The following is a 22,826-nucleotide window of genomic DNA, read 5'->3' as shown; positions in this document are numbered from 1 at the left end:
GACGAACTTAATCATGAGTTAGCGTAAGCGGGAGATCGAGACTGTGAGTCCACATAAATGTTTCTAATATTGCAATTTGTGAGATGAATTCTTGTTCAGTCCAGCGTGTAGAGTTGATGCCTTGATGGGCAATCTTGTTGCCCTTCGAATGACGTCGTATCCATGGGCTTTTAAACAGTGTCGTCTTTGTAAGGTGAACCCTGCAGATGTAAGGGACCCTGACAAACCCTAAACCACTCATCTCTCTCCGAACTCTCAATTTGGGATTGCAATGCACTCTCTGAATTCATGTCTCGGAAAGCTGTCGTCGAACTCCAAATCTTTTTGGGTCGTATTTTCTTCCTTCTCTTCCCTGTCTCTTTCTTCAAACCCAGAACCGGAGCGTGCTCTTATCGATTACCTGGTCTCCACCTTCAATTTCTCCAAATCAAAGGCCATCTGCGTCACAAATCGTTACAGGTGTACCAAATCCCCTGAGAATCCACGCGCAGTCTTTCTGTTTCTCCAGAATCTTGGATTCTCCACCGCCGATATCCAATCCACCGCTCGCGTCTTTCCCCAAATCCTCTTCGCCAAGATTGAAACGACCCTTAAGCCCAAATTCGAGTTTTTTCAGGATGTGGGTCTTGTGGGTTCAGATTTGGGTAAGTTCATGTCCAAGAGTTCCAGTATTTTGACGAATAGTTTGGACAAAAAGTTGGTTCCATGTATCGATATTTTGAAGAAAACCTTGTTGAATGATAAGAACAATGCGGTTTTGTTTGATTAGATGTAATGTTATTGTGCAAAGTGAGTCTAGACTGTCCTCCAACATTGCCTTTCTGGAAAGTTGTGGAATTGTTGGCTCTCAACTTTCAGTGTTGTTGAAGAGGAAGCCTAGGCTATTTTCTTTGCCAGAATCCTCACTTAAGAAACTTGTTTCGCGGGCTTCTATTCTGGGATTTTCGATTGATTCGAGGATGTTTGTTCATGGATTGTATTCTGTTAGCTGTTTGAGTGATGACACAATTGAGAGAAAATTGAAGTTGCTCAAGAGTTTTGGGTATTCAGGGAATGAGTGTATGGAGGTGTTAACAAGGGCACCGAGTTTGCTTAGGACCTCTGAGAAGAAGTTAAAGCAGGGACTGGATTTTTTCCTGTTCTCGGTCAAGTTGAAGAAGGAGGCGCTGGTTCGTCGACCATGGTATTTGCAGCGTAGCTTGGAAGACCGTGTGATTCCTCGATATAGAGTTATACAGATTATCAAGTCAAAGAGGCTGCTAAGAAAGGAGCCAAGTTTCTTATATGGTTTGGATTTGACAGAGGAGGTATTCTTGGAGAAGTATATATCCAAGTTTAGAGATCATGCAGAGGAGTTGCTGGTAGCTTACAAGGGTCATATGTTGATATGGTTCATATACTCTTTGTTCATATAATGTCCGCCTCCTTGAAGATTTGAAGTATTTCATTCCCTTCTAGAGAGACAAACTGAAGAGTGGTGGCAGACTGTGTGATCTTACATTTGACTGCAACCTTGGCACATGAGTAATGTTACTTGGAGATTGTGAGCATTGCATATGGACCTGAGTGCACTAGAAATGGACACTACGTTGAGTGATTTGGGTGGCAGGTTAGAGAAGCAATAGAAACCAATTCTGACATTTCAGCATTTTTCGACAACTGAAGAGTCGAGAAATAAAAACCTTGAATTAGGGAAGGGCTGACCGGATGCAGAAACAGAAACCATATGGCAGTTGCACCAAAGAGGAGCACTTGTTTAACTAGGTGCAAGCTAAGTTGGTCAATTTTTTCTTTGCACCTCTTATTTGTTGGCTTGATATGGGTGCACTTGATAGTGTGTTTGCACCTACCAAACCCACCGCTTTCAGTTTCGGAACTTGTCTCACATCACCGGAGGAGATCAAAACATAACAAACTCACAAACGGACCTTATATGTAAGGAAATCAAAACATAACACACTCCCAAACGAATGGGTGCATTTGATAGTGTGTTTGCACCTATCAAATGCACCGTTTTCAGTTTCGGAACTCGTCTCACCTCATCAGAGAAGTTCAAAACATAATACACTCCCAAACAGACTCTATACGTATGGCACCCTAAGGGTGTTATTGCTTTTCTTGAATGAATTCAACTTCCTTATTCAAAAGGAAATTTTGTTATGTAAGATGCAAAAATTGAAAATTCCACCCAAAAAAGACCTAGAGTTGGTTACCTCATTATAGTCGGATTCTTTTTAGTGGGTGAACTGTGTAGAGAGATTGATTCCTTGAAGGCCCATAATTAGAAAGTCCATTTTGGTCTAGTCCACAATGCAAAATAGGCCAACTACGTGAACAGTATGCTCTAGAACGGAAAGGCCCAAAACTAAACTCTTGTTTTGCGGCACTTGACTTGGGCCGTGGTCTTGTAACCTTACGTGATGGGCAGTTTTGTCATTTCATTATAAGTAATGTTTTTCCAGTTTTATCCTTTCGGAACACCTCAATTTACGGATGGACTACTGTCGCAAATTGTTGTCAGAGAGTATCCCTTCTCACTCGCCTGTAAAACTTTAATGGATACTTGAGAGATGGCTCTACACTCTCTGCACCTCTCTCCTTCGCTACACTATCAAACTACTACTACTACTACTCACTCATGCCTTCTCGAAAATCGTCGATTGAAGACCCGAATTACTTGCGCCAAGACCCGGCCCCGGAAATTACCGGCTCTGGATGGCGATAAATCGGAGTCCCAGGAACTGGTTCGGAACATAGTGAGGAGTTTCAGTGATAAGGAGCCTCTGGTGAAGACACTGAACAAGTATGTGAGGATTGTGAGGACAGAGCACTGTTTTCTTCTCTTTGAGGAGCTCGGCAAGCGGGACAAGTGGCTCCAGTGCCTGGAGGTTAAGCTTTTGAATCTCTGTGAAATGCCTTGTTTTTTTGTTCATTGATTTCGTGAATAGTTCTTGCGAATGAAATGTTGTATGATATCTAGCCAAATTAACCCAAGAGAAACTACTTGAGTTACTGAAGAAATTGTAATAGATTTGTGTAAGTTATGTTAGTTTGGGTGTAATTCTGATGTAATTGCTTTCAAATTCTAGTTTTCTGAATGGGTTATCCATGAAATAGTTTAGTCTCTTAAGAACTTTGATTTCAATCAAGCTATAGAATAGAGACATTGATAACAAAATGCCGCAGGCATGTAATTGAAAATGGTTTCTTACTTACTTCCTGACCTAGTACATGTTCAGGTGTTCAGATGGATGCAGAAACAACGATGGTATATTGCAGATAATGGTGTGTATTCGAAATTAATATCGGTAATGGGGAAGAAAGGCCAGACCCGGATGGCAATGTGGCTCTTCTCTGAGATGCGTAATAGTGGGTGTCGGCCTGATACTTCTGTTTACAATTCAGTCATCACAGCCCACCTCCACTCCAAGGATAAAGCTAAGGCTTTGGACAAAGCTCTAGGTTATTTCAACAAGATGAAAGGTATGGAGAGATGTAAACCCAATATTGTAACGTACAACATTCTTTTGAGAGCTTTCGCTCAAGCACAAAATGCGACTCAAGTTAATGCTTTGTTCAAAGATCTTGAGGAGAGCATTATTTCTCCTGATATCTATACGTATAATGGTGTGATGGATGCATATGGTAAAAATGGGATGATCCGAGAAATGGAATCTGTGCTTTCTCTTCTGAAAACTCAGCAGTGTAAGCCTGATATCATTACCTTTAATTTGTTGATTGACTCATATGGGAGGAGGCAAGAATTTGAAAAGATGGAACAAGTATTTAAGAGTTTATTGCGCTCAAAGGAGAAGCCTACACTGCCTACGTTTCATTCAATGATCATCAATTATGGGAAAGCACGGCTTAAGGAGAAAGCACGGGATGTTTTCAAAAAAATGACTGATATGAAATACATGCCAAGCTTCGTCACATACGAATGTCTTATCATGATGTATGGATTATGTGATTGTGTTTCTAGTGCTAGGGAAGTGTTTGATGAGATAGTTGAATCAGGGAAGGAGGTCAAAGTATCAACATTGAATGCTATGCTTACTGTTTACTGCAACAATGGTTTGCCCATTGAGGCGAATATTCTTTTTGAGAATACGCAGAACCTAAAGGTTCTTCCAGATTCATCGACCTACAAACTACTTTATAAGGCCTACACCAAAGGCAACATGAAAGACCTTTTACAGAAGTTGCTAAAGCATATGGACAAAGCTGGTGTTGTCCCTAATAAGAGGTTCTTCCAGGACGCTTTGGGAGCTTTTGGTTCTTCTCGAGCAACTAAAAATTCTGCCAGTGGCACAAATAGTTCAAGCAGACTACAGTCTCGTGTAGGGACTAAGCTGGGAGTCAGTAGCTGATGTGCTTGGCATTCTTGTGGCCCTTTCTGGTTAAGCTGACATTATAGAGCAAATCCCCTATTGCAGACTGATTGTTGGAAAATTTAGAATGAATGTTTTGCAGACTGACAATTCAAGTAAGTTCTTTGATTGACTTTGTTCTGTTCTTTTATAATTGCCTCTTACCATTTCATATTAGTAAACCATATCTCTTTCGGAATTCCTTGAATCTTTAATCTTGTGGAGCAGTAGAGCTCCTATGCTTTAAGTTATCTTCTCGTTTGATTTCATTAGTTGTTTATCCATAGGGTTGTTTTCAACTTTGACATGAAAGTTTGAATTTTCGCTTATGAGAAACTTAAACGCAAACGTATTATGGTAAAACAACTTCTTCAGGGGTAGACAGTTTAGGAATGGACAGTTTTTTTTTTTTTTTTTGAACGATTTGATCCTCTAGCATTACTTTGTTTTATGCAATTGGGATTACTGTATGTTGTATAGCCATTTGTGCAATTCCAGCTTGGATGAACTGGCTATAGGGGAACTCTTGTTTTATATATGAAAGAGTATGGTACCTCCAATATTCATTAAGCTATATGGGGAACTTCTACTAGCTTGTCTTGTATAATTTTTCTTTAACAAGTTGAGATTTCATTTCTGTCCATGGCAATCAGTAAGTTCTCACTGGACATCGATTATCTTTTGCTGGTTGTGGCTATTCAATCTAAATTTAGGTCATAATGCCAACGGCAACAAGGAGAGGATTTGTCAATACCATTATGAGAATCATGCATGATCTGTTTTGCATCGAATCATCTGCGATATGTTGCATGTCATTTTATCCGCTCCTTACCATTTGCATTTACTGAATTATTGCAGGATACTGGAGCTTCTATCATGAGAAACTGATTAGGATGTTCAAGTTGGTATCTCTTCCAATCTATTAGCGAAGAGCCGTGAGGTATCCCCTGCAATATGGTGTATTTATTAATCATTGCTGCCTTTGTAAAATGTAAAGAGTACTAGCTTGAAATTCTTGACATGTTGATCAGGGGAGTAAATTCACCATCACTTTTCCTTTTGAAGATATTCTTAGCGATCACAAAATTTCTTTGAACTAGTCTTCCAAATATTGTAGTTAAATATGCAGATAAGCAATAAAGTTGCATTGTTAATTCACCATCTTTCTTTCTATTGAAGATAATCTCAACAATGACAATTTCTCCGAGCAAGTCTTACAAAATCGTTAAGAGTGCACATATCAGTAGTGACGTGGACATTGTTGGCTACAAATCAGTATTAAGAACACTGATGGCACACATCACTTGTTTTTTAAGGGGCTTTAAACCCAACACTTCATTCCATCATATCAAACGTTAAATCTAACGCCACCATGTTTAAACCCAGCACTTCATGCCCAGAACAGCTTTAACAGCATAATCAACAGGAACAAAAAAATTGTGCATTGCAATTGAATAAAAAAAAAAAAAAACAAAGTTCAGACCTTGAATTTCAAATCCTTTAAAAGTTGTCAGAAACCAAAGGAAGTTCATAAATGTTACAGAAACTCAATTACAAAATTCTTTGAGTGTGCAGGTGCCGTTTCTAGCTGTTTGGTAACGTACTCTACTTTTTCTGGATCACTTGACAGGCATTCCGTACAGTAGAGCTTTATCCTCTCCAGCACTGGAGACCTCTTCAAAACGAACTTCAAAAAACTCATCTCTGGCCCCTTTCCACTAAAAAATGTAGGCTACATGTTTTGAGGCACAGCATAAGGCACTGAGATGAGGAATCAGACATCCATTTTCCACCATATACCTATACGACAATGAGAGAAAATCTTTGTGACAAAACCTTCAATAACAAATCGTTGAACTTTCATGGACCAGAGAATTACCTTCCTAACAACAAGAGATTCGAGGATAGGTGAATTGTGAACAATGTACTTCAATCCTGTAGTAGCATTGCTCGACAACGTCGCATTCACTTTCAAAGAGGTCAAGTTGCCAAGTGCAGGGAAAAGATCGATGTTCCTTAGAAAAACAAGAGAGAGACACTTAAAACAAGTAAACAAAAATGAACTGTCAGTACTCCTCTGGCTCCAAGAATCCGAGTGCTAGTAGGTAAAGAAGAAAATTTTCCCAACAGAGAGCAGGGTTCTGCTACCAATTTCTAAAGATTTGACAAAACGAATCCTATTGAAGAGCTTAGATGCAGCTTCTGGGAACATCCCAAAGCCATCCAACTATCCAAGCTTATAGATGCGTCAACTAATAAAGACAAGTCGTCTAGAAGAAAATAAACTGTCAAGACATGCACAACTTAAGTATATAAGATTTTCTACATGAAACTTGAGCACACGGCCATCCAAGAAATCATATCCTGAACAAATATCCAAAATTAAACTCTTTAGGGTCGGGATAGAGATCGCAACCCTTTTATTTCCCCATCCGCAGCCAATCAATTTCAACTCTTCAAGGACTGGAAGACCAGAAAATAATTTATGGATGGAAGCATCATCGGCAAACTTAACGTGCTCAAGATGTAAAGCCGTGAGGTTTGGAAGGCAAATGGTTCTAGGAAGGAAGCCCTAACCAACCGGACACATTCACTTTCAATGCCCTTAATGTTTTGCATGTACAAAGACTACGGAGCAACAAAAGTTTTCATTGTGAAGGAAGCGAAGACAAAGCTCTTGAACTTGTCTTCCAACAGCAGCAAAGATCCAATAATTGAAGCATGAAATATCCAAAGATTCATCAAGTGAGAGGCGAAACATTCTATTTTTCTTATGTAAACTATCAAAAATCAGAACTAAATGTCATTCTACGTTTGATGGGTAATCAAATTGACCCCCAATTTGAATGAAAAATCAGGAAATCGGTTGAAATCATAAAAGATAACGAGATCCACCATGTATGGAGAAGGAACCTGATACCACAGTACAACTTCTGCAACTCAAACTGCAGAGAAGAAAACAGGCATGGAACTCCCAAGAGAGGAAATCACGCTAGATGGATAGGTGAAACTTACTTAATATCCCTAGCTGTCCTACCGCCCCCCAGAAGGAAAGATTGTAACCTCTATCCTTCGAGCTCTCCGTCTTTGTCTCACAGTCCCTGGATGGAATCGACGCCCTCTCTCGCAACTTTCTCCATCTCCCAGTACCCTACCCCTAGGCGGCCCGGCCTGGTTATCTCTCAGTTGAAGTATTGGGCCTCATGTCTATTGGGCTTCTTCATTGTACCTTGGCCCAGTTTTATTTTAGTTACTATCCTAACCCCATTCAGTACGGTATTGGCTCTTTTGTTTTTGTTTTTTTTAAAAGGTGAAGAAGACCGAAATATATTCATTATCCCAAAACGGGAAAGAGAATATGAGACCCATCGTCTCGTAGGCACTTGCACCACTATAAAGATGGATTACAACCAAAAAGACTAAAAAAGAAAAACACAAATACAACAACGGTTGTTGCCGGACAACACCATATTCCACCGAATTAAAATGTCCATTTATTTTAATATATAATAAATTTATCCAAAATTGATATTAAAAATGTTATTTATAAAACCTTTTTTTTTTTACATATTCTAATGTATTGTTTTCGAAATACATTTATCCAAATTGACTTTACTTTCATATGGTTATATTCAATTTGAGTTCGGAAACGCACCAATTTATGTAAAGTCGCCAATTACTATTGCTTGTTTTTTAAAAAGTAATAATATTAGAAAAAAGTATAAATGGGGAAAAATTATATAAAAATCATATTTAATGGGATATGGTGTTCTTTACTAATTGCACCAGAAATTCTCTTCTGCTATTGCTAAAGCCTGAAACCAACACAGCCATGAACAGATTGAAGTTAGCTGATGAGGCAAAAAAATCTTCCAACTCTTCTGTTATTACGAAACACGATCAATGGACATCACTCCACATAGGATCTAAATCATAATTCCATATATTATAGTACAGGGATTTTCATACAAGGATAGAAGGACAAGGAAACCATCTTCGAGTCACAGGTGTGGTATATCCTTGAACTATAACTAATTCTTGAAGCCATTCAACCCTCTTCCGACTCTGCATCGAGATGATAGAGATCATAAAGAAAGTAGAGAAAATGATGATGCAAAAAGAGTTTTATGTAATGTGCGCATGTGGACGTGTGAGTAAAAACAGACACACAGATTACTGCTAAGGGCGTACCATGTATGGCTTCCATGTTATCGTCCTTGTAGACACCGAGGGGAGATCCATGGACAGAAAGAAGCATTTCACCAGGTTTAGGAACTCGTAGTGTTTTGGGTGTCATGCCAATAGACAACCTTTGGCTGCTAACCTGTAACAATATTCCTACCATATTAGTATCATCAGGCATATCAAGAAATTGAAAGGGCAAACTCTGATGCTTGGCTTGCCAGTACAGAAAATGATATTCTATTATGTACTATAACTATCAAGACATTCCAAAAAAGAACTCATATATCATGGCTTTCATAAGCCTACTTTGCAATGAAGCTGCAGGAAATCCATTAAAAAGATAACTGTTGGCTCAAAATGGAAACTAAAAACAATATATCATAGATGTTTCTTCAATAAGTGAGAGCATATATCTAATACAAACTAAGCTTTCTTCATAAGTCTAATTTGTCCATCCAATTGGAGCCACCGCTATCTGTTTATAAGGGAAGAGACTTTTTATTTCACTTTCATTGGTAGTGATTCCTCTTACCAACCAAGGTCTTCCTTCTTATCAACCAGAGTGCATCAACTAGCTTATTTAAAACTCAAGAACCAGCACAAGCTCTGTGCACAGATCCTTACGGAGATCTTCAGCATACCAGAAAGATACACCAGACATACTGAAATTTACATAAGTAGAACCCTAGTGATTCGAAAGCCTATATTATTCACAAATGCCTTAATTTGTACAAAATATGTTTGCCCATGGTCTCGACTTATTGCACTTCATTCCCAAGAAACTGTAGGATCAAACATTCAATAAACTTATCTGCTTAGTAGATTGGTTGGGCCTTTTAATATGCTTCTGTATCGCATAATCATTGGTGCCTTGGCACAAAAGTCAAAGGAATAACTAAATCCAAACAATTAAACAACACCAACACTGTAAAGACCAAAAAATCAGACGTGGTAAAGAAGCTATGTACCCCAGGAGTTCGAAGACCATCATGCATCCCTGGCATCTGATAGTCGGGTGGACCCTCCATAAGCTATAAAAGAAAAAAGACAGATTTATTATCAGATTGATGGAGCCCCTCCATATGCAGGGAAGTTTGGATATCACATTAATAATGCTTTGATGCTCTTATTCTATGAACAAGGAAGATAACATGAGCAGATGCAGTTAAAAGCTTATAATAAAGTTTTCATATCACCAAAAGCGAATAACAAAAAGTGGAAACTTGAAGATCTTCATGGGCAGGACCAAGTAGCACCCAACAGCATCAGAGAAAAGAAACAACAAAACTACTCATCCTCGCTACAATATAAAACGAAAAGAATTACGACCCACTCCCCGCCCCAACAACAACTGGTGCTATAGAAATAGTAATATCCAAACAACCCATAAAATATAAAACGACCAGGCTCCATTTGAATCTGCAAAGGAATAAAAGCAAGCATTTTATAAAGGGGAATGGAAATCTCATAGAACATACAAAGTCCCTGAACTGCAGATTATCAGCACCGAAAAGGTTCGTTTTCACTGCATTGATAGAGCGAATCAAGGTCAAACACAAACAATATCAAATACTCAAATTACAGTCTTAGAGGTATTGAATTGTGCAATATAACCTTCACTCGGCAAATCAATGCCAGCAAACAATGGAATGTTGGAGCAGTTAGGATGAACCATGGATAAGCGACGAAGAAGGGAAGCATTTATGTCTCTCTCATCACCATGGTTCATAGATAAATTTTCAAATCGATCATTCCATTGCACCTCACACTGTCCACTTTCTTTATTTTTCAGAATGGACAGGTTTGGTAGGTTTTCTTTGAAAAACTGAAGCACAGGTGTTTGAAGCTGCTCCTCAGTGAAGTAGGAACGGAGCAAACGCAAGGCAGTTAGCGAATGCTCAATCTCCACATCACGCATGGCCCTAACAGCTCCACTTCTTCGCTCAACTGCAAAAATTTCAAGGTGGAATGCTAAAAAACAAAATAAATTAAGTTTATGCCCTTAAAAATGTACTCAAAATGCATAAGATAAGAGGAATTGAATCATAATTAGGGTTTTCAAGGACCAAATCAATTCTCAAATACATGGCATAAACTCCGAAATTGAACCTACAATTCCTTGAAGAATAAAAACTGCAAGTTCGGTAATAGCTAACAAATACAAAAAAGAAGTATGTAAGTGAAACAAAACCTAAATGTGCTCGTGTTGAAATTAAGAACTATACCGTCTCGGATCAAAATTGCAGCTTCTTTGTCCTCAATTTGGGTATCCTTCAAGTCGTTACCATTTTCATTGCGCGCCGGCGATGAGGCGGCGGCTTTCTTAACCGTCTTTTTAGCCCTTCGTTTCGCCATTGACGCAAATCCTACAAGTATACATATATTCGTATATCAAGCTCAGAAGATTATAGAAAAAAAAAATGGAGGAAAGAAAACCCTAAATTGTGCGCCGGTACCTTTAACACCGACAAATTCAGGTACGAATGCAGAGATGACGGAGCAGCGATGACTGGACCATTCAAAATTTTCGGGGCGGCAATACCTTCAAAAGTTCAATCCAAATTGCCCGATTTTACATCAGCTTTCGGGTCGGGTTATACCTAAATGATTCGGATCAACCCCGTCTTTTCCTTCTTCTTTATTAGGGAAATCCAATAGATTATTTATTAGGGAAATCCAACGGTTCAAACCGACCGATGGAAGTCACATGAATATGCCGGCTGTTGTTCGAACACTAGGCGGGAAAAACTGCGGAGCCTAATTTACTATGGTTATTATTAATTTATAACTATCCATTACGTCTAAACTAGTTTAATTTAGATTTATGACAACATACATAGCAATCACATAAATCCTGACATATGACGTCTATGTCTAGACAGTCATGGTATTTAAATTGTAAGAAGTTATTCTCAATTTGAACATGACATCTACTACGAATTACATCAGAATAAATCAAACGTAAATGATATCTAAGCATGATAGTTCAATCATTAATAGAGCATAGCATAAAAAAAATCTTAGCTCAAATTCAATAATTGATCAATAGCATAAAAAAATATCATGTAGGGGATGCTGCAAAAAGTCAAAATAGACCAAAAATGATAGAGAAACATCCAAATAATCATACAAGGACAATGAATGTTGTTGGTGAATATATATGGGTAGCTTTCCAACGCATGTCATGTGGGCTTTATTAAAGATTCCTAACTTAGAATATATCAAAGACTTTGTGTTGTCTTGTTCACGAAAAAAAAAAAAAACAGAAGACTTCGTTTGTCTTAGTTGTTAATTAATGATGTCGATCTCCTAAATAACTATTAAGTCGCCGCCTTGAAAAGGAAAATTTTTTAATTAAAAAAAAAAACTTTTTGGCAGAATGGAAGGGAACACATGGTTGGTCAAAGAAAGTGACGTAACAGCTTACGAACGACAATGCTAGAGACTTCTCAAATATGACTCTTAAATCTATGACACATTAAAATAGTAATTGATTAAAAACACATATATAAGGTCCACTTCACATCTAATGCCCCACATTAAATGAGGGTATTTTAGAGTCACCTTTTGGGAGATCTCAAGCATTATCTGCTTAAAAAAATAAAAAGAAAGAAGGCACGTGATGAATACATATGATTTTATTTTAAGAAAATGATAATGATTGCCCTTACGACATTAGATAAGGATGAAAAATGTTCATTAAAATCTGAAGAAGATATGTATTTTAAGTTTAAAATATTAGGTGAGAGAGTGTTCATCACATATCATAGACTGTGATATATTGTAGTCAATCCTTAACAAGTGCCCTTAGGGCACTCGTTATCAATACATTTTAGTTTTTAAAAAAAGGTTATAGACTTGGTTGTATTAAGTTACAATAATAAATTAGGTAATTGAACCTCGTACGTAGGCACTCGTGTCACCATAAAGATATAGTACAACCAAGAGGACTAAAAAAACAAGAAAAACAGAAAAACAAATCTAGATAAAGAATGAGTAGATTTATCCCATGGGATGAGGAGGATGAAGAACATGGGAAGAGGAGGAGAGTTGGATCTCTCCTCCTCCCCTACTATTGTTGAAGTTGAGAGGTTTTGATTTTTAGAGAAATAAATTTTTTTGATAACATTTTTTTTTGGAAAATGATAATGTGTGCTCTAAGGACACTAGATAAGTATGAAAAATGTACATTGAAATATGAAAAAAGATATGTATTTTGAGTTTAAAAAATTATGTGAGAGAGTGTTAATCACACCTAGCATAGTGTGATATGCTGTGTTGAATCCTTAATAAGTGTCCTTAAGTAAGGGATCACTCACCCATTAAGTCGTGGGTTCGAATCCTATCCCCTCCCCAAACCCTGTTTAAAAAAAAAAAGTGTCATTAGGTCACACGTTATCAATATTTTTTTTTGGGTGAAAATATATGGGTAGCTTTCATATGCATGTCATGGGAGTTTTGTTAAAGATTCCTTAATTAACACAATGTTTTGATGAATTCTAATGTGCTAACTTAGAATATATTAAAAGACTTTCTTTGTCTTGTTCACCAAGACAAAAAAAAAATTAAAAATCAAAGACTTCGTTTGTCTTAATTGTTATGGCAACTAGTACTCTCATACAATATATCTTATATATAATAGGTTGCTAAACATTAGTTTCACCATAAATTAGCAGCAAGAGACAATAAGAGGGAGCAGAGAAAGAAAAAAAAAGAAGCAAAAGGTATTTCTTCTGTTACTATTGATTTGAGTTCATTTATATTGGATTAATGCTTTATTAATTTTTGTTTTAAGTTTTTGTTTCATAATTATTTTCTCTCCCCATTATATTGCAAGGACTTTGCTTCCTATTAATGGTGATTCTCCATGTCTTCAGTCATGAAACTAAGGATTAGTCTTATTTTTCTTTCATATATGTTTGAAAACTAAAACTAAACTGGTACATATTGATGGAAACTAAGGATTAGTCTTATTTTTAACAATGTAACAATTTAAATTGTTTAAATATGTAGTAATTATCAAAAAAAAAATAACTTTTTAAATATGTAATAAGTTTTTTTAGTATTGATTATTGAACATGTCCCAAAATGGTTAAATCTATTGAAATGTGGAATAATTCGTTATAGCAGTTTCAATATCATAAATGCTATCAGAAAGGATTGAACCAAACCGTCGAAGCATCTTAGACAATATATATGATAAATTTAATATATACAATATTTTAAAACTATTATATATAATATTTCTAGTGCTTATTTTTTTCATTTGTATAATGGAGATAAATACTTGTATTGCTAATGTAAATATTTTTTATGAATATTATATTTACATATTTTTATAACTAAAGCCTAAGAGCATCCACAATGGTGTTATATTTAACATTGTTAACCATATTTTTTGGATAAATATAGTGCTATATCATCACAATGGATATAATGGAGTGTATTTCAAGTACTTGAAATGTTACTTTTTTGACAAGTATAACGCTACATGCACACAATGAGTGAAAAATGACACTTGGAAATTTAGTTGTGTAAAAATGATATTTGAGAGTTGGAGTATATATATAGTTGATGAATAGTGAAGAGAGAGATTATGAAAAGGAAGAGAGAGGTGATGAAAATGAAGATAAAGGTGATGAAAAGGAAGAGAGAAGATTATGAAAAGGAAGAGAGAAGTGATGAAAAGGAAGAGAGAAGATTAAAAGGAATAGAGAGAAAATAGAGAAAATGAATATAGAGTCTTGGAATTTATGGAGTTTTGATGAATAGTATTTATTGTGGGACTCACTCATCCAATTAAATTGTACCACATAAGAGAGAGGAGAAGAGAAATAATGATTTTGAAGTGCTATATTATATTACCACCACCGTGGATGCTCTAAAGGTCACCAACAAAGTTAAATATTTATTTTTTTGGTCTGTCAATAGTAAATACTAATGCAATAGGACATTTTTGTTAGGTCAATAAAAATCTTACTTCTATTATACAACAAGTCAAACAAATCACGTATCTCAATACACTTATATTAACAAAATGCATCTCTCAATACAATCATATAAACAAAACACAAATTCCTACACATTATCCATTATCACCAGACATGGTGACCAACAACATTTATATCCTATGTTGTCCTCAATAAAACTACATCAAAACACAAAATCTCAATATAATCACATCAATAAAACACGTCTCTCAATATAATTACAACAATAAAACACAAAATCCAATATATTTTTGTGGGTCCAATCAAATTTTATCATTGTAATTGCGTAAAAAATTAGTTCGTCTCTCATTCGAACGTTCATTTCTCGAAATGGGAAAATGAAAGAGATAGAAATTCGCAAGTAAAGCAATATTTCTTCCTCCCTTCCCTATCAGTTGAGTTTGACGGCCAATGGATTCTCTTCAGCTGTTCCTTCATCGTGTTTTCCATTGCACTTTCTATGGCAGCAGCAGCAGGTTCCGTGTGACTCGAGCTTGTGAACGGAGGAGGAGGAGAATAAGAAGAAGATAATCGAAATTTTCTGGAGCTCATGACGAGTGAGTGATTCTTAAATTCTCCTTTCTGTTTTACAATGAAATGGTTTTCGATTTCAGTGTAGTTTATAGAGAATGTGAATTGGGTCAGATTGCATGAGCTTGAATACTGTATGGACTCGGTTTCCATATTTTGAGATATGCGCTAATTATATGCTTGGATTGTTTAACAAGTTTTTGAAAGGTGTAGAGCTGAGTTAAGCATATAAATCATTTGCTAATTTATAGTAGTGGGTGATGGAAAAAGAAGAGAAAGAATGTAAGTTACTCATTGATCAGAAGCTGAGTATATAAACAGTAAACTACGAATCAATCCTGCAGTGGACAAAGGCCAAGCCCACCCACCATTCCAATAGCTTATAGGGTTTTTTTCTGCAACTTTAAAGCAAACAAAATGTAACACTCATCCCAGTCTTTCCAGATAAATTTGTAAGTTCCAAAGCCATAAAATTTGGTCAGAAGTCCATGTCATGCTCTAAAGGCCATATAACAGTAATTTACTGTTTCTTGGCCTTGTTCCCTCCACCGTAATTTACTGCCGCGTTGCTTAGTCTTGTTCCTTAGCGAAGATTTCTCGTTCTGATATGTTACCTTCGGCAATCTCCCCTTGTTCCCCCTCAAATTGCTGCTTCCAAAGACTCAACAGCCCTGTATGAGCAGGGCTATTTATCTGAAGCTTATCTCCTCTTTAAGATATACTTCTAGGCCTCTCTTGAAAGTCAATTGGGTATTTAACCAGAATAGTCTTACACTTGCAGATATGGCTGGTCAAAATCCTGCTTTAGTGTCATTACTCCATATTTACTCTATGCTATATGTTTGTCACATGGTAGAGAGTTGTAATTCAGATTAAGTTAGCCTATGATTGTATGCAATGTACTTGCTTATTGATTATTGATGTATCTTTGCTTGTTGCCATCCTGTAGAATTTCCTTTTTCAATAGATTTTGTCTTCATTATATGTGCAGTTCATCAGATCCATTTATCCTTTCTTTTACTGTCATTTTTACCTTCGAGTTTATGGAGATTCCTTCTACTCATATGCTTTTAAAATACTGAGGCTGATGCCTCTTTTCCTCAATCAAAATCACATATTTTTGATCTTAATCTTCTTTGCTTTGACATCCACGCTATGGAATTTGTTGGTTGCAGCTCAGCTATTCTTTTGTCAAACCATTGCAATTATCATCTTTTTGCTCTTGCCTCGTACTTTTAGCCTCAACACTTTGAGTGGTCATTATAAACACAGACATGAGGAAATTGTTGCACATCATGGTGTTGTTGCCACTGATGATGGTCGATGTTCTAGAATTGGGATGAATGTGCTTCGTGAAGGAGGTCATGCCGTTGATGCAGCAGTAGCCGCCGCTCTTTGCTTGGGAGTTGTGGGCCCAGCATCAAGTGGCATTGGGGGAGGAGCTTTTATGCTAATTAGGCTAGCCACTGGAGAGGCACAAGCCTTTGACATGAGAGAAAGTGCCCCAATGCGAGCTTCGAAGGTACTCTAAATTGCTTCCCTTTTGTTTTCCTTTTGTTTTTTTGATGTTGTGCTAGTTCCTCACTTAGAACAAGTATGGTAATCAAAAATTAATATAAGATAAGAATGCTGGCGTGCGAAATGGAGGAATGGGTGCTGAAAGAGAGAGAGCCTATAGGAATGTTGAGAGAAAACATAGTTTATAATTTGATATGTTACTCTGTGCTTTTAATCAATCTAATTAAAGGGAAAAAGAATATATACCTTCGCATATGACATATTGTTTTTTTAATACTCTCCCCTTAAGCCTGAGCATATAAATCATGGGTTTCTAGTTTGTTACAACTAGATCTTACATGACTAAATTTTGAAATCACATAAGTTTTTGTAATCAATTTTTCTTCTTGAATAAGATGAAATCAACTTCAGTGTGTAATAAAACGAAATTGGGACCATTTGTTGGTTGTCACACATCATGTCATTTATTTTTTCTTTGGTTCTTAAAGAAGGCGTTAGTTGTTGGATTGTTAAGCATACACCTTCTATTAATATATTTTCGCATTCCTCTCCCCCATTCTCTCTTCTCTCTTCTCAGAATATGTATGCTGGCAATGCTACTATAAAAGCCAGTGGTCCCCTCTCAGTGGCAGTTCCTGGGGAACTTGCAGGCCTTCGTGAAGCTTGGAAGCAGCATGGACGGCTTCCATGGGAACGGCTTGTAAGGCCAGCTATGCATCTTGCACATAAAGGATTCAAGATTTCACCATACCTCCATATGCAGATGGTTCAAACAGAAGCTGGCATCTTGGCAAATAATGGTCTTCGTGAAATATTTGCATCACATGGGACACTTTTGAAGGCAGGAGATATCTGCTACAACAAGAAACTCGCAAGGACTCTCCAACAAATTGCCAAACATGGCTTGGACCCTTTCTATAATGGATCGATTGGACTCAATTTGGTAAGAGACATTAAGAAAGCTGGAGGGATACTGACTATGGAGGACCTGCAGAACTATCAACTTAAAATAAGGAAAGCTATTGTTGCTAATGTTTTAGGTGTCAAAATTATTGGGATGCCCCCTCCTTCTTCTGGGGCTGCTACAATGCTACTGGTATGTGCATCTTTGTGCTTGTCCTGTTTCTTGATTCAAAGAGAAGGAAAAATGAGTATATATTTATTCAAGTGAGCTTATTGTTTTACTGGCACAGGTGCTAAACATTCTTGCTCAGTATGGAGTCCCATCAGGTGTTTCTGGCTCCCTTGGGTACCACCGAGAAATCGAAGCTTTAAAACATGCATTTGCTGTCAGAATGAATCTTGGAGACCCTGATTTCGTGAATATCACCGAAGTTTTGTCTGATATGATTTCTCCTAAGTTTGCAGAGAAGTTGAAGGCTACCATAGATGACAATAGAACTTTCAATGTCAGTCATTATGGTGGAAGGTAATCAACTTACTTGATTGAGGCATGCACCATATGGAAACTGAAATTATAGGCACACATTAATAGAACTTCTATTTGGATTGCCAAGATAAGATATATGCTATGTTCTTATATTATGTATTTTAGTTATCTTTTTATGCACAATTGCTTACATGATGTAGAAGTTTGATTTGTATAGAAAATATATTGAGCCGTATACCAACGAACTTGTAAATCATAAGATCGGTGAAGTCCTTTGGCATGGATTTATGGAGCTTTGGTAATGTTTCTAATGTAGCAAAATCAGTAAACTTTATTTACCTCAACAAATATACTTTGATGATGATGCTCTTTTAGTTTGAGTCATGTGCTTCTTCTTTTTTCCCTAATATCTCTTATGCTCTTTATGTAAGATATTGAAGGAATTCTGTAGGCTTGTGTGTTTTGAGTTGCAAAACTAGTATGTGGATCTTGTATCAGGAGCAAAGGCATGATGTTAAGTTGCAAGGCTCAACATTGAACAACGCCTTCACTTTATCCTTTTTAGCATTTGAGACACCCCTTTAGCAAGATTTTTGGCTTGATAAAATTTGTAAATAAATCGAATAATTTGTTTTTTGGTGGTTGGGAATATTGAGCCAGCGTTAATTGATTAAGATTTAAGCCCAACGGTCTTTACCCCATGTCTGTCTATTGGCAATCAAATATGCTCTTGAATTTATGTTAATTAAGGTTTCAGGTTCACTTGACTATTGCTTCTTAACAGGTGGAACCAGATCAATGATCACGGCACCAGTCATGTATCCATTGTAGATAAAGGACGAAATGCTGTCTCGATGACTTGTACTGTGAATTCTTACTTCGGTGCAAAAATGATGTCTCCTGGTACAGGAATAGTCTTGAACAATGAAATGGATGATTTCTCCATCCCTAAAAGTGGTTCAGCAAATCTTCCGCCACCAGCCCCTGCCAATTTCATCCATCCAAAGAAAAGGCCTCTATCGTCAATGACACCTACCATTGTGTTGAAGGTATGTTGAGAATATTTTTGCTTAGGTATGAGTAGTGCTACTTGTTCTGAACTTGGTGATCTCTAATAGGCATATGCCTATGGTGAAAAAATGAACGAGAAAGGAAAAATCACAAAAGGGTGCCTATATTTTTCCTGTTTATCATGATAATATGTTCTATATCCTTTAATTCAGGATGAGCAATTAAAGGCTGTGGTTGGCGCGAGTGGTGGTGCCATGATTATTGCAGGAACGTTGGAGGTTTTCTTGAATTATTTTGCTAGAGGAATGGATCCGCTTTCGTCTGTAATGGCTCCAAGGGTGTATCACCAGGTTTTAATTAAATTACTAGCTATATTATTTTTACTCAATATTCCTTCCCACATATTATGTGGGAGTAAGATCTACGTACAGTTTGCATGTCCCCAACTTCACATATTATGCGAGCCTTGTGCACAGGAGTTATTTACCTTTTTCTATTTTCTTTATTTCTTTGTCATACCAGTTACCTTCTTATTTTCGTCAGATACAATGGTACGGAATTTTGGTCACACTAAATTTGACAAGGCTATGAGTGCTAATGCTAATATATGGGAACTGCTCATCCCCTTTAACGCTCCCCACCCCCCAAGGGGAAATTTTTGCTTGCAGTGTTACCATGTCAGATTTGATTGATCAGCTTAAAATCTAAGTTCCCAAGCTGGGCCTTACCCTAGGGGTGAATGAGAGCTTCATTTCACTTCTAACCAAGGGCATACCACCAAGGTCCTAAATGCACCGTTCAGTTTCTTCAAAAGCTTCTTCTTCATGTTAAACGTTTTGAGGAATTTGGTTACCATGTTGATGGTGCCTATTCGTCCAACTTGGGTTGTGATCATTGTTAGACAACCCTTTATTGCTTAAGGCTAGGAGTTCATTGGCCTTTTTTCCCATTTTTTGAGCATTTTCCTCTCTTCATGATTTGTTAACGAGGTTGACGTCTCATTTTACTTGTCAACGACACTTTAATTTTGCTAATCATCTCCAAGCATATCCTGATGAGTAATTCTAATTGGAGGCAGTTTTATAAATGCAGCTGATACCCAATGTCGCATCTTATGAGAATTGGACAGTGGTAACAGGAGATCACTTTGAACTTCCTGCTGACATTAGGGAGTCCCTCCGAAAGAAGGGTCATGTGCTGCAAAGCCTTGCTGGTGGAACCATTTGCCAGTTTGTCGTCGTTCAAGACCTAAAGGGATCGAAAGAAAATGGCCGTCCTGGAAAGCTTGTGGGAGTGAGTGATCCAAGAAAGGGAGGGTTTCCTGCTGGTTATTGAAATCAGTTTGGAAATTGTTGGCATTCTTTTCTTTTTTCAGGAACAAGTGAATTGAACTAGGTTTGGTTCAAAAGTTTATTTCAGAGTATTAATTTTTCGTGGCTTAATCAACTTTCTTATGATCTAAGTTTCTTGATTGATTTAGATTACCAGGTTCGTTGATGGAAAAAAAAAGAGAAGGTTTTATACTTTCATGTACCCAATATTGATTTTAATGTAGATGTGAGTGTGTTTGATGTAATACCCGACAAGCAAGCCAACATGGGGGCCAACCAAAGTCCTTGCCCCCATGCTTGGCCTAAGAAAAAGAAGCTAGTATAATGTCATTGTTGTAGCATCATTTTCTTTCACGGCCCATCAAAATTCATTGTTTTTTCCCTATCCATGCCCCCTTAAACTAACACTATTGCAGTTGCTCTTCGAGCAATTGCAATGGAGGCTTTTTAGGGGCGCGTGGATGGTTCTGTTTATCCTATTTGTTGGGCATGGAGAATTCATGTGGAATCCATCATTTATGTGAGGAGACAAGTTGGAGGGGATGGTATCAACAACGGATCATTGGTTGAGATGGTAAAATTGACTTCACTAACTCTTAGTGAAAGTAGGAGGTCTGGACACTTACTCAGCCCAATGTGTGCAAATGTTAACCTGCATTATTTTCTCGCAGTTGTCCGGTTGATAGTTAGGTGGGTTCCACATGACCAAAAAAATAATGGAGAACCATCCAATGCATCTCAACCGTCCCAATAGAAAATTTAATAAAAATACAAGTTTTTCACTTTTCTTATCTCTTACTCTTGCACCTAAATTCTCTTCAAATGAAACCAAATTCAAAAGAATTACATCTAAATCAAAACAAGATTCAAGGACTCAGATCTGAGGTTTCCTCTATAAACACGATTTTCATGCTTGCGTATATATAACATTTATATTAACCCCAATATTAATTAATGACGGTATGGGCCGATTGTCGAGCTCCATCAACCCCAAACCCTTACCTGCAGCCCAAGAAACAGAAATTGCAGCGTTGTCTTGGGGGACAAGTTATCAAGCCTTAAGATGATAACTTGTCCTCCAAGACACACACTCATTACAATCTTATATATATATATATATATATATTGTCTTCCATAACAACCATATCACCACCGTTCTGCTCATACAACCCAACCTGGCTCCTTCTGTTAAGGTATCAAGTAATTTTTTTTGCTTGATTTCTTGAAGTCCTTCAACGTTGCTTAGATTAATTTGATTTATTATGTAGGATCTCAAAGCAAATTGTGTGAGAATTACACAGATTCTTGAATAAGATATGCTTTATTTTGTTGAAATTTGTTGTTAGAACTGTTTATTTGATTGAAGATCTATTGTGACATATGATCGAACACCTGGAAGACCGTTGAAGGAGTTGTTCTTGAACAGTCACTAGCCTGCTCTGTTATGCTGCTCTATGTTTATTGATTCAGCTTTACGGTTCCGACCTAATCCATTTGCTCAAAAAGCATTACACACTGTCAAAACAATTTTGTACCAGGAAATATCGAAGATGGAAGCACAAAAGGCTGATCAAATTGAGATGCAAGCAATTGTTGCTTCCCAAAACCCGGCTATAAAGAAGAGGGACAACGTCACTTTTCTGAAGGATGTGAAGGATCACTGTGAGGAGTTCATCCATGCTTCTATGGATGAACGCAAGTCTTGCTTTAAGCAGAGCATCCAGAAGGTTTGATTCTGACTTTCAGCTAATTTTCCTATAGACAAACTGAAGGTTTCTTGTGATTTATTTTTTACTGATGAATGCAGAATGATAACTCTGTTCTTTTTTCCTCCAGATGTTTGGGACGTCAAAGGTTAGTGCTGAAGAGATTGAGAGTTCTCTGCATCGTTGGACAGTCATTGCAGACTTCTAGGGTAGAGTATCTTCAGTACTTCTTGTCTGATAGTTTGATGCCCAAACTAGAAACATATTTCTTTTTCTCTCTTGCATGTAAATCCAGAAGTAGTATGTTATGATCAGAATATAACATTTGACATTTTTCACATCGAGATTTCTTGGTTCATTAATCAGATTTGAGTTCGATTCTGGATCAGTTGTTGCCATGCTGATGATTTTCTGTGTGAATGTGTGTATATATTGGCAAATCTACAATCTATGGTTAGTGCAGAGTAGCCATTACTTCCCCTAAGCATTGATGTTGTCTGAAAGCCATAACAGAAATTCACACCCCGGTACCTATCCGATTCCCGTGAATACATCGGTTCCTTCTTAGCCCAACTACTATGAGGTCAAAACCGAACTCCCAAGGCTAAGAAAAGATATTGTTTAATAAGGGGTGGGCTTGGCTTATTAACCCATCGGTTGTGACTTACCCAATAGATACAATATTTTAACTTGTATGCGCCACGTCGTCTTCCTCTCGTGTTCTATGGGAGTCGGGTACAATCAAACTCAATAGCAGAAACTTTATCATCAACTTTATTTGTGTTGCTCACTGA

General features: G+C 37.2%; 5 protein-coding genes and 1 long non-coding RNA gene across 7 annotated transcripts; 4 read left to right on the top strand and 2 right to left on the bottom strand.

Annotated features, from left to right (window-relative positions):
* Positions 1-271: 271 nt before the first annotated feature.
* Positions 272-1,415, top strand: LOC119993194 (transcription termination factor 3, mitochondrial-like). The gene is made up of 2 exons (XM_038840209.1): positions 272-696; positions 770-1,415. The coding sequence occupies exons 1-2, from the start codon at positions 272-274 to the stop codon at positions 1,413-1,415; spliced, it is 1,071 nt and encodes a 356-aa protein (XP_038696137.1).
* Positions 1,416-2,570: 1,155 nt separating this feature from the next.
* On the top strand, positions 2,571-5,531 carry LOC119993190 (pentatricopeptide repeat-containing protein At4g39620, chloroplastic). Its single transcript, XM_038840198.1, has 3 exons — positions 2,571-2,888; positions 3,240-4,486; positions 5,229-5,531. Exons 1-2 carry the CDS (start codon positions 2,571-2,573, stop codon positions 4,368-4,370), a joined length of 1,449 nt encoding a protein of 482 aa, XP_038696126.1. The 3' UTR covers positions 4,371-4,486; positions 5,229-5,531.
* A 260-nt stretch (positions 5,532-5,791) lies between these two features.
* Positions 5,792-7,524, bottom strand: LOC119985395. Of its 2 annotated transcripts, none has more exons than XR_005465097.1 (3): positions 7,386-7,524; positions 6,250-6,385; positions 5,792-6,170 (listed from the first exon to the last, which is right to left on the bottom strand). It is a non-coding gene; the product is annotated as an uncharacterized LOC119985395 (long non-coding RNA). The 2 variants fall into 2 exon arrangements; XR_005465096.1 differs by having other exon boundaries at positions 6,250-6,408; positions 7,386-7,519.
* Positions 7,525-8,225: 701 nt separating this feature from the next.
* On the bottom strand, positions 8,226-11,131 carry LOC119995171. Its single transcript, XM_038841585.1, has 7 exons — positions 11,012-11,131; positions 10,781-10,921; positions 10,170-10,502; positions 10,034-10,080; positions 9,524-9,586; positions 8,562-8,694; positions 8,226-8,435 (listed from the first exon to the last, which is right to left on the bottom strand). Exons 2-7 carry the CDS (start codon positions 10,908-10,910, stop codon positions 8,419-8,421), a joined length of 723 nt encoding a protein of 240 aa, XP_038697513.1. The 5' UTR covers positions 10,911-10,921; positions 11,012-11,131; the 3' UTR covers positions 8,226-8,418.
* A 5,295-nt stretch (positions 11,132-16,426) lies between these two features.
* Positions 16,427-20,223, top strand: LOC119987646 (glutathione hydrolase 1-like). Its single transcript, XM_038832564.1, has 7 exons — positions 16,427-16,598; positions 17,172-17,690; positions 17,788-18,023; positions 18,769-19,033; positions 19,208-19,345; positions 19,664-19,777; positions 20,088-20,223. The coding sequence occupies exons 1-6, from the start codon at positions 16,524-16,526 to the stop codon at positions 19,685-19,687; spliced, it is 1,257 nt and encodes a 418-aa protein (XP_038688492.1). The 5' UTR covers positions 16,427-16,523; the 3' UTR covers positions 19,688-19,777; positions 20,088-20,223.
* A 1,243-nt stretch (positions 20,224-21,466) lies between these two features.
* Positions 21,467-22,496, top strand: LOC119995712. The gene is made up of 3 exons (XM_038842223.1): positions 21,467-21,519; positions 21,865-22,053; positions 22,163-22,496. The coding sequence occupies exons 2-3, from the start codon at positions 21,877-21,879 to the stop codon at positions 22,238-22,240; spliced, it is 255 nt and encodes an 84-aa protein (XP_038698151.1). The 5' UTR covers positions 21,467-21,519; positions 21,865-21,876; the 3' UTR covers positions 22,241-22,496.
* The last annotated feature ends 330 nt before the right edge of the window (positions 22,497-22,826 follow it).

This window comes from Tripterygium wilfordii, chromosome 3 (genome assembly GCF_013401445.1).
Source record: "Tripterygium wilfordii isolate XIE 37 chromosome 3, ASM1340144v1, whole genome shotgun sequence".
NCBI lineage: Eukaryota > Viridiplantae > Streptophyta > Magnoliopsida > Celastrales > Celastraceae > Tripterygium > Tripterygium wilfordii.
The sequence above is the reverse complement of the archived record's forward strand: the minus strand, read 5'-3'. Positions and strand labels throughout refer to the sequence as shown.

Excerpts from the sequence above, each read along its gene's own strand:
- LOC119993194 (XM_038840209.1), top strand. The coding sequence starts at position 272 with ATGCACTCTCTGAATTCATGTCTCGGAAAGCTGTCGTCGAACTCCAAA. Across the intron at positions 697-769 it reads ACGAATAGTTTGGACAAAAA|ATGTAATGTTATTGTGCAAA; the intron begins GTTGGTTCCATG and ends TTGTTTGATTAG.
- LOC119993190 (XM_038840198.1), top strand. The coding sequence starts at position 2,571 with ATGGCTCTACACTCTCTGCACCTCTCTCCTTCGCTACACTATCAAACT. Across the intron at positions 2,889-3,239 it reads AGTGGCTCCAGTGCCTGGAG|GTGTTCAGATGGATGCAGAA; the intron begins GTTAAGCTTTTG and ends GTACATGTTCAG.
- LOC119995171 (XM_038841585.1), bottom strand. The coding sequence starts at position 10,910 with ATGGCGAAACGAAGGGCTAAAAAGACGGTTAAGAAAGCCGCCGCCTCA. Across the intron at positions 10,081-10,169 it reads CATTGATTTGCCGAGTGAAG|TGAAAACGAACCTTTTCGGT; the intron begins GTTATATTGCAC and ends CTATCAATGCAG. Across the intron at positions 8,695-9,523 it reads ATGGTCTTCGAACTCCTGGG|GTTAGCAGCCAAAGGTTGTC; the intron begins GTACATAGCTTC and ends ATATTGTTACAG.
- LOC119987646 (XM_038832564.1), top strand. The coding sequence starts at position 16,524 with ATGCTAATTAGGCTAGCCACTGGAGAGGCACAAGCCTTTGACATGAGA. Across the intron at positions 19,034-19,207 it reads CACCTACCATTGTGTTGAAG|GATGAGCAATTAAAGGCTGT; the intron begins GTATGTTGAGAA and ends CCTTTAATTCAG. Across the intron at positions 19,346-19,663 it reads CTCCAAGGGTGTATCACCAG|TGTTACCATGTCAGATTTGA; the intron begins GTTTTAATTAAA and ends TTTTGCTTGCAG.
- LOC119995712 (XM_038842223.1), top strand. The coding sequence starts at position 21,877 with ATGGAAGCACAAAAGGCTGATCAAATTGAGATGCAAGCAATTGTTGCT. Across the intron at positions 22,054-22,162 it reads TTAAGCAGAGCATCCAGAAG|ATGTTTGGGACGTCAAAGGT; the intron begins GTTTGATTCTGA and ends TTTTTCCTCCAG.